This window comes from Pholis gunnellus (genome assembly GCF_910591455.1).
Source record: "Pholis gunnellus genome assembly, chromosome: 8".
NCBI lineage: Eukaryota > Metazoa > Chordata > Actinopteri > Perciformes > Pholidae > Pholis > Pholis gunnellus.
The window spans coordinates 27,728,707-27,738,495 of record NC_136534.1 but is presented as its reverse complement, the minus strand read 5'-3'; the positions used below and the strand labels follow the sequence as shown (position 1 = coordinate 27,738,495).

Sequence of the window (9,789 nt, the reverse complement as noted above, 5' to 3'; positions counted from 1 at the left end):
CCAGCTAGCAGCTCTGACACGTCAAAGAATACGCCCACCATGTCAAACTAAAGATCTGATTGGTTGAACACTATGACGATCAACAACATCGTCCCCATTCACTTAACCTGCACATGGATTCACTGGTGAGTCTGCAGGCCTGGGGCCTCTCTTCTACCTAGAGACACAGAGGTGAACTCTGATTGGATCAAAGCTCTACTTAAAACAAGCTGCACTGAAGCAGAGCAGCTGAGGAGCACAGTAGCTGTGCAATGAGAACATAAGATAATGGGGAAAATATTTATATAAATTATAATACATGTGGCGTATTTAAGAAACATTATTAAATTATAAAATAGATATAACTTTGTGATTCTGTTTAGAACAGCAGAGAAGGCTTTGCAGGCCCTGACGGCCACCACTGGTGTGTATATTCTAAACTTAAGACCAGCTCAACCCAAGAGACAACTATATATGTAACATCATGAAGAAGAAGAAGAATTAAAGTACATTTATTTAACGTCATGAAGAAGAAGAATTAAAGTATGTATTTAACATTAACGTGTCGGAACCACGCATGCTGACTACGGGGGTTCCACAAGGTTCAGTCCTGGGCCCCCTTCTCTTCTCGCTCTACACAACATCTCTGGTTCTGTTATTCGCTCGCATGACTTCTCCTCCCATTGTGATGCTGATGACACCCAGCTGGTCTTGTCATTTCCTCCTGGTGACACTCAAGTGGAGATACGCATCACTGTGTGCTTGGCTGACATCTCGAAGTGGATGACGACACAACACCTCAAGCTCAACCTGGACCAAACCGAGCTACTGTTCCTCCTGGTGAAGGTCTGCCCGCACCGAGACCGGTCCATCACCATTGATGATACCGTGGTGACGCCAACTCGGACTGCGAGGAACCTGGGTGTGACCCTGGATGACCAACTGTCGTTCTGTAGATTCCTGCTCTACAACATCAGGAGGATTCTCCTCTTCCTCACTGAGGAGACGGAGCAGGTCCTCATCCAGGCTCTGTTCATCTCCCTCCTGGTCTACTGCAGCTCTCTACTTGCCGGAGCTCCGGCGTCGGCCATCAGACCTCTGGAGCTCGTCCAGAAAGCTGCAGCTCGTCTGGTGTTCGATCGCTGGTGCTAGTCTACAGGTTCAGGCTCTGGTGCTAGTCTACAGGTTCAGACTCTGGTGCTAGCCTACAGGTTCAGACTCTGGTGCTAGCCTACAGGTTCAGACTCTGGTGCTAGCCTACAGGTTCAGACTCTGGTGCTAGTCTACAGGTTCAGACTCTGGTGCTAGCCTACAGGTTCAGACTCTGGTGCTAGTCTACAGGTTCAGACTCTGGTGCTAGCCTACAGGTTCAGACTCTGGTGCTAGTCTACAGGTTCAGGCTCTGGTGCTAGTCTACAGGTTCAGACTCTGGTGCTAGTCTACAGGTTCAGACTCTGGTGCTAGTCTACAGGTTCAGGCTCTGGTGCTAGTCTACAGGTTCAGACTCTGGTGCTAGTCTACAGGTTCAGACTCTGGTGCTAGCCTACAGGGCAGTGAAAGGAACAGCTCCTTCCTGTCTCCAGGCCATGGTCTAGCCCTACACCCCCCCGACCACTTGGCTCTGCTGCCTCGGGGCGATCGGTTCCCCGTCGCTCAGAGGTCCCTGCGGCCGATGGACCCGGTCTCTGTTCTCTGTCCTGGCCCCACGATGGTGGAATGAACTCCCCACTGACGTCAGGACAGCAGAGTCGCTGCCCATCTGCCATCAGGCTGAAGACTCACCTCTTCATGAAGCTCTACCCTGAGCCTTCCTCTCAGCACTGGTTGTGTTCATGCTAGTGTGTTTCTGTACGTCTGCTCTGGTTTATGCTCTGAGATGTTTAAAGGAGATGAACTCATGACTTCTGGTGACGAGTAGTTCTCTTGAACACTATGTTGAACGCACTGATTGTAAGTCTCTTTGGATAAAAGCGTCTGCTGAATGACTGTGATGTAACATTGTGAATAATAATTAAAGTCTATTTATTTAACATCATGAAGAAGAAGAATTAAAGTCTCACCAGTGACATTCTGGAGGCACCAACTTCCCCAACTCTTCTAGAGACTTCTCTGATCGATACTCCTACACACACACACACACACACACACACACACACACACACACACACACACACACACACACACACACACACACACACACACACACACACACACACACACACACACACACACACACACACACACACACACGTACGTACGTACGTACGTACGTACGTGTTGGTGGCCATAAAAATAAACATGAGACATGATTTTTTATAAACAAGACTCACCTGAACAAACGCTACCGTCACTACGATGATGATGGCCTGTTAGGAGACAAAGAAGAACACGCTGGTTAATCTAGTCCACAATGTTCTGTTGTTCTCCGTCAGCTGTTTGTTAGAACGTACCACAGTGATGCTGATGGCGTCGTCCAACTGGTGCATCAGAACGCTGATGACGGCCGACGCCAACAGCAACAGGATGAGAGGATCTTTGAACTGGAGAGAGAGAGAGAGAGAGAGAGAGAGAGAGAGAGAGAGAGAGAGAGAGAGAGAGAGAGAGAGAGAGAGAGAGAGAGAGAGAGAGAGAGAGAGAGAGACAGAGACAGAGACAGAGAGAGAGAGAGAGAGAGAGAGAGAGAGAGAGAGAGAGAGAGAGAGAGAGAGAGAGAGAGAATGAGTTTGTGGTGAAGACGTGACGTCAGATCAGGCCAGTGAACTCCAGAAACCAGTTTGACATGATTTGACCTGAAGGACTGAAGACACCGCCCTGCTGAACTAAAGACACGTCAGTCTTTAACAAATCTACAACGTGAAACACGGAGGACTCATCAGACCAGAAGAACCTGAACGCACCACGAGTCTGTCACATAATGAATGCAGCCTGAGGGACTGGAGACGGATCAACAAAGGAGACAAATATAACTTTCTTTCCATTTGTTGATGAAAGAACTTCAAGAACACTGAAAGAACAGAACGTTGGGCTGTAGTCTCACATGAAAACAACAATATTGAAGATGTCCAATTTGAAATAAATCAATAAAAATAAAACATTCAAGAATATTCAATTCTGTTCAGTTTGAGCGCAACATGAGGTCTGTTGATGCCCTCGTCCTTTGATCAGTGCTGAAAGAAAGAAAACCACGTGGACACCGTAGACCAAGTGGACCAAGTGGACTCTGTGGACATTGTGGACCCTCATGTCAGTGAAGGACCCCTCAGAGGAGGACAGGTTACCTGGGAGATGTACTTCTTCCATAGCGGTTCCTCCTCACTGATGTCGAACTCGTTCCAGCCGTGATAGGCTCTCCTCCGGCTCACCTCCTCCTGGTTCAGACCCACCTGCAGGTCTGCCTGTTTCACCACGAGAGGACAGACACGTCAGACCAGTGGACCGACGGGTTAAAGACAACGTGGACAGAACAGCGAGGACACAGCTGGTCTGAGGACGGCGTACCTGCAGGACACACACTACTTCGTGGACGGGGAGTTCGCTGGCCTTCCTGGAGGTTAGTACGGGGACCATGGTCTCATCTTCACTGAACTGTCTCTGGGAAAGCTGCAAGACAACACACAGAGACACACTTTAGTGGACCGGGAGGACACTGGGTGGAGGACAGACAGGAGGAGCTGAGTGGAGGACAGACAGGAGGAGCTGAGTGGAGGACAGACAGGAGGAGCTGAGTGGAGGACAGACAGGAGGAGCTGAGTGGAGGACAGACGGGAGGACACCAGCATGTTGACTCCTCCCCCTCATGAATGTAATTGGTTCCCAGTATAAACCGTCCTCCACTGAGCAGCGTGAGAAGCTGTTCTCAGGTATTTCTCACCTACGTTCAACAAATCACAGCTGGAGAAGAGAAGCTTCTAATGCACCAACCTGATGTAGCTGTTAGCCACAAGCTAACCCACACCAGGACGTTGTATTGAGTATATTTTAGATTTATGTCATGTATTACTAACAGTTGTATGTATTACTAACAGTCCTCAGTAGGGGGGGGGGGTCGATACACGGAAGCCAAGTATCGATCTTTTATTCTATAAACTGTAATCGTTTTGTTACTAGAACAATAAAATCGATTTCTTTTTCAGTCCACTAGATGCTGCTGAGCTGTTTTCTGGTGAGGTCAGCAGAGGTCACGGGTCAGTGAGATTGGTCAAAACAAAGATGGAGACATCGGAGAGAGAAATCAGAAATGTGCCGTCCGCGTTCACATCAGACGTCCTGACTGATTTTTGATTTTTTTTAAAAGAAGGACATGAACAGGACACATGGACATGACTCCCTCACTGCGTTCATCCACCGACACAGCCGGGCTCAAGCTCTGCAGAGAAGTGCAGCTTAGTGGAGGAGTCTTTGAGTTCAGCAGGAACATGACAGACCTGCTGCTAAATGCAGGACTGACGACAAAGACCTGGAGGTTGTAACCGACAGGTTGTAACCGACAGCTTCTAACGCGGGCGCTGCTGTTCATGTGAGGGTTATACACCGTGCAACACTGTTGACATGTCGGGCGCATTCTTTGACGTGTCAGAGCGACTAGCTGGCCGACAAGTACGTCATCGTTACGTGCAGCTCTGCAGTGAGGTGCAGCGTGCGCTGTGATTGGTCGGTGGGCGAGCACGTGACTATAGTGAAACGAGACTTACAGCAGAGGCTCAGTCGGAGTAGTGAGAGTTCAAATTGAAAGATATGGAAGAAATTATGATATTTTTACCTAGCTTTGTTTTTTCCCGTTTAGCTAGTTAGCCTAGCCTCCCGGAACACTTGCGTAGACTCAGCTGTTGTTGTTCCGGTTCAGAGGTCACACAGCCCGCCGTCTCCTAGTGAGCGCAGGAAACATGATATTTCCTACAATTTAAGCTTCTAGTATTATTCAAACGGTTTGTTCGGTTTGTAAGCCTCGTACCGAACGGTTTAATATGAATTAATGTTGAACGGTGTATCGATACTAAAAAGGTACCGCGCTACCCGTACGTTAAAAACGATACGATTTAGCATATTTTTAGTATCGATACTTCATTAAAATAGTGCGCGATCGGAGCGCACTCACTGCAAGACACGTCTGAACTGCGTATAACAAACTGTTAAAGTGAACAGAACGCCGTGTGGATTTCTTCATACTATCATTCTCATGTAAGCACTATCATGCTGCTTCCTAGCTCTTCAAAATAAAAGCACTTCCTGTTTCATGCTATTCACAATAAAAGTAAATCAGGTCAATGAAGCTTCCCACATCTACAGCTTAACAACATAAACAGTGTCACACACAGAGACCCGTCTGCACAATGTGTTTCAAAGCCACACAGACCAAGAGAGGCAACCCGTCAAACATGGCAACCCGTCAAACATGGCAACGCACCGTTCAGACAGACCACTGTTCACAGAGTTCACAGACCCACAGGTAGTCTCATTAACATCTCTCTGTAGGCTAATAATAATAATATTAATGCCATGTGTTCAGTGTTCAAGAAGCTGGGCAGCAACAAGCTGGTAACAAAGGGAACCGTACAGATGTTTTATTACTATTATAGATAAATATACCAGCATCGTATGGTAGTATTGCATCATGATATTCATGGCCGGTATCGTACCGAAGTCATAATGTTGGTATCGTGACAGCCCTACGAATACGCTGCTCTTTATTCATCACGATAGAAGAGCATCGGTGATACAGATTGTCTGAAAGATGAAACAGAACTCACATCAGAAGGTTCCATGTTCTAAACGTCTGAGTTCTCCTCCCGTCGCTCCTGGATGTGGTCTCTAAGTGGTCCGGTCTCTGTCTCTGGTATAAAACCAGTTCCCTTCCTGGTGCATCAGCTGACTGACACACCTATACCTGAATCCTTCAGTAGACCTGAACCTGGAGCTCAGTGCCCCCTAGTGTCAACCGTCACAAATACAAATAACTACAGAATCTGACTCCTGAAAGACCAACAATCAATAATCCTGAACCATCAGAGGAACTACAGAACATCTGACGGTGAGGAACCCGTTCTACTGCACCTCAGAGGGACACACACACACACACACACACACACACACACACACACACACACACACAGGCAGACACACTAACACAGGCAGACACACACACACACACACACACACACACACACAGGCAGACACACCAACACACACACACACACAGGCAGACACACCAACACACACCAACACACACACACACACAGGCAGACACACCAACACACACACACACACACACACACACACACACACACACACACACACACACACACACACACACACACACACACACGCGTTAACGTTAGCCTCAGTTAGCATGTTAGCTCCACCTCTAGCTAACATGCTCGATGAGACCGAGGCTGAGCTTCAGTGTTAACATTAACAAGCTAATGTTAGCTCCGCTGACAGCAACATGCTAACCCGGACCACGGAGAACCGAACACATACCGGAAGGAGTCAGAGACGTTAGTGAGTTTGTGTTATGATAATCTGGATTACGACTTTTAAAGAGTAGATAACTGTTAAACAATTAAACAGTTAAACTCACCAGCAGCTCCCGTTTCTTCAGCATCTTCCGTCAAATCCACCGTGGAGCAACTTCCGGTGACGTCGCACAGGTCACCATGACGGCCAAGAGCTGCACGCTTCCGGTACGCCTTCATAATAAGAGCATTTTGTTTACAGGTGTGCCAGAAATAATCTCTTCTTCTACTTCTTCTTCTTCTACTTCTTCTTCTTCGGCCCCTAAAGCCTTAAACCTGAAAACGCAGGGACTTTCTGTGTTATTAGTACGTTTACTGCAGTGTGTGTACTTTACTCTTATCCACTCTGCCTTAGAGCTGGTTAGTAAAACCTGACAGTTTGCGACAGTTGTCGTCGTTGGACGGTGACGTAAAGCGTTGCAGCAGAAGTAAACATGTGGAGAGTTTAGCAGCCTAAAGTAAACAAGAAAACACCAGCAGGTAAAATGTTTCATGGATTTACTTCAGAGAAGACTCTTTTCTCTTCTGACTCTGGTGTGTTTTCATGCTCATACCGGAAGTTAGCTTTCAGTGAACACAAAGTGAGTCCGTTACCATGTAGCATGTAGCTTAGCCACACTTTCCTGTCACTTTATTGAACATTAGCTGAAGTACATGACGTCTCTGTGACATTAGTTCAGTGACGTCATGTTTAGGTTCATCTTCTTTTATTTATTGAACGTTTAATAAAGCTCATATATTTCTGTCCTCAGTCTCTCTGTCTGTCTCTCTTTCTGTCCACAGTCTGTCTATCTGTCTCTCTGACTGTCTCTCTGTCTCTCCTCAGATGGAGAACTACAAGAAGACTCGTACGGTGGAGCGTCCGTCCGTATGTCCCTTCCTCGGTCTCCCCCCCGACACGCCGGAGGTCCGAGTCAGAGACGGCGGTAAGATCCGTCACCCTCTGCGATACGCTCTGAGTCACATAGAGGACAAACCCAGACCGGCCGAGGACGGGGACGGGGGCGGGGCTAAGGAGGGACAACAGGAAGCAGGACGGACGCTCTGCAGACAGATCGTCCTCACGGCCAGCGGGACGGGCGTCTCCAAAGCCATCACGTGTGCTGAGATCGTGAAGCGGAGAGTTAAAGGACTCCACCAGCTCACCAGGGTCCAGTTCAGCACCGTGGACGAGGTCTGGGACCCCCTGGAGACCAGCGCCGGACTGGACAGTCTCACCGTCAGCAGGAACCTCCCGTCCATCTGGATCCTCCTCTCTAGGGACACGCTGGACCAGAGCCAGACCGGGTACCAGGAACCGGGACGCCATGACGCCCTGTGGGCCAGCAAGGAGGACGGGGGGGGACAGAGACCAGGACACAAGAGGAAGAAAGGGGGGGGGGGGGGGAGGAGCCAGAGGACGGGGACCTGGACGGCAGACGGGACAGTCCAGAGACCTAAAAGGACAGAGTGGAGTCAACTGAGTGCATGTTAAGAAGACGAACGCTGGGAACCAGCAGGAAGAGGACATTAAGAGGACATTAAGAGGACATTTAGAGGACATTAAGAGGACATTAAGAGGACATTTAGAGGACATTTAGAGGACATTTAGAGGACATTAAGAGGACATTAAGAGGACATTTAGAGGACATTAAGAGGACATTTAGAGGACATTAAGAGGACATTAAGATGACATTAAGATGACATTTAGAGGACATTTAGTGGACATTTAGAGGACATTAAGAGGACATTTAGTGGACATTTAGTGGACATTTAGAGGACATTTAGAGGACATTAAGAGGACATTTAGTGGACATTTAGAGGACATTAAGAGGACATTTAGTGGACATTAAGAGGACATTAAGAGGACATTAAGAGGACATTTAGAGGACATTTAGTGGACATTTAGAGGACATTAAGAGGACATTAAGATGACATTTAGAGGACATTAAGAGGACATTTAGTGGACATTAAGAGGACATTAAGAGGACATTTAGAGGACATTTAGTGGACATTTAGAGGACATTAAGAGGACATTAAGATGACATTTAGAGGACATTTAGTGGACATTTAGAGGACATTAAGAGGACATTTAGTGGACATTTAGAGGACATTAAGAGGACATTTAGTGGACATTAAGAGGACATTAAGAGGACATTTAGAGGACATTTAGTGGACATTTAGAGGACATTAAGAGGACATTAAGATGACATTTAGAGGACATTAAGAGGACATTTAGTGGACATTAAGAGGACATTAAGAGGACATTTAGAGGACATTTAGAGGACATTAAGAGGACATTAAGATGACATTTAGAGGACATTTAGTGGACATTTAGAGGACATTAAGAGGACATTTAGTGGACATTTAGAGGACATTAAGAGGACATTTAGTGGACATTAAGAGGACATTAAGAGGACATTTAGAGGACATTTAGTGGACATTTAGAGGACATTAAGAGGACATTAAGATGACATTTAGAGGACATTAAGAGGACATTTAGTGGACATTAAGAGGACATTAAGAGGACATTTAGAGGACATTTAGTGGACATTTAGAGGACATTAAGAGGACATTAAGATGACATTTAGAGGACATTTAGTAGACATTTAGAGGACATTTAGAGGACATTTAGTGGACATTTAGAGGACATTAAGAGGACATTTAGAGGACATTTAGAGGACATTTAGAGGACATTTAGTGGACATTTAGAGGACATTAAGAGGACATTTAGAGGACATTAAGAGGACATTTAGAGGACCTGATCTGAAAGTGTCCAATGAAAACCTAACATGTTTATTTTAAATGTCTTATAAAAGACGAGGACACGATGAGACGACTTTATGGTTTGATTTTTAGGTAATTTTCTAAAACAGGATCCTTAAAATGTCTCAACACAGATTTCAAGTTCATTAATAAATTCTTTATTAGTAAAAGTGTTTTTGTTTTTCTGAGTAAAATAATTAAAGAACGTTTCTTTGTTTCTCTTCATTTATATTTATTGAAGGAACGTTGAAGGAACGTGGTCTAAAGTGTCTCTGAGCACCAGACTCACTTTAGGAAACCTCTCATTCTACTGCAGCAGGTCTGAAAGGCTGACCTTCTCAGTCCTGGTTCTGGTTCTCTGTAGACCTGTCTCTGCTGGAGGATCCGGGTCTGTCCACGGTCCGGTGGACCCGATGACGAGCATTAAGAATAACTATACAGAAATAGACCATCTTCTCTTTGATGGTCTCTTTTACTGATGGGGGTCACATAGAGGATCAGGACTACACTGAGACTGGTTCAGGACCAGTTAAAGGTTCCTCACTGTCACTTT

At 46.3% G+C, this 9,789-nt stretch overlaps 2 protein-coding genes across 4 annotated transcripts in view; one reads left to right on the top strand and one right to left on the bottom strand.

Annotated features, from left to right (window-relative positions):
* Positions 1 to 6,597, bottom strand: part of atp2c1 (ATPase secretory pathway Ca2+ transporting 1) — a 25,769-nt gene extending 19,172 nt beyond the window's left edge. The window contains exons 1-6 of one of the 3 annotated variants that reach the window (XM_079163992.1): positions 6,557 to 6,597; positions 3,478 to 3,579; positions 3,258 to 3,374; positions 2,430 to 2,519; positions 2,310 to 2,345; positions 2,040 to 2,101 (exon numbers count right to left, since the gene is read on the bottom strand). In XM_079163992.1, the coding sequence (XP_079020118.1) occupies positions 2,040 to 2,101; positions 2,310 to 2,345; positions 2,430 to 2,519; positions 3,258 to 3,374; positions 3,478 to 3,579; positions 6,557 to 6,580 (431 nt within the window). In that variant the 5' untranslated portion in view covers positions 6,581 to 6,597. Of the gene's footprint in view, positions 1 to 2,039; positions 2,102 to 2,309; positions 2,346 to 2,429; positions 2,520 to 3,257; positions 3,375 to 3,477; positions 3,580 to 5,726; positions 5,836 to 6,556 lie in introns of those variants that run through there. The other 2 variants (XM_079163993.1, XM_079163994.1) reach the window with 2 other exon arrangements.
* Positions 6,598 to 6,730: 133 nt separating this feature from the next.
* Positions 6,731 to 9,427, top strand: rpp25l (ribonuclease P/MRP 25 subunit-like). Its single transcript, XM_079164829.1, is given in 3 exon segments — positions 6,731 to 6,971; positions 7,318 to 7,857; positions 7,859 to 9,427. Coding segments are annotated over 2 exon segments (636 nt in total). The 5' UTR covers positions 6,731 to 6,971; the 3' UTR covers positions 7,955 to 9,427.
* The last annotated feature ends 362 nt before the right edge of the window (positions 9,428 to 9,789 follow it).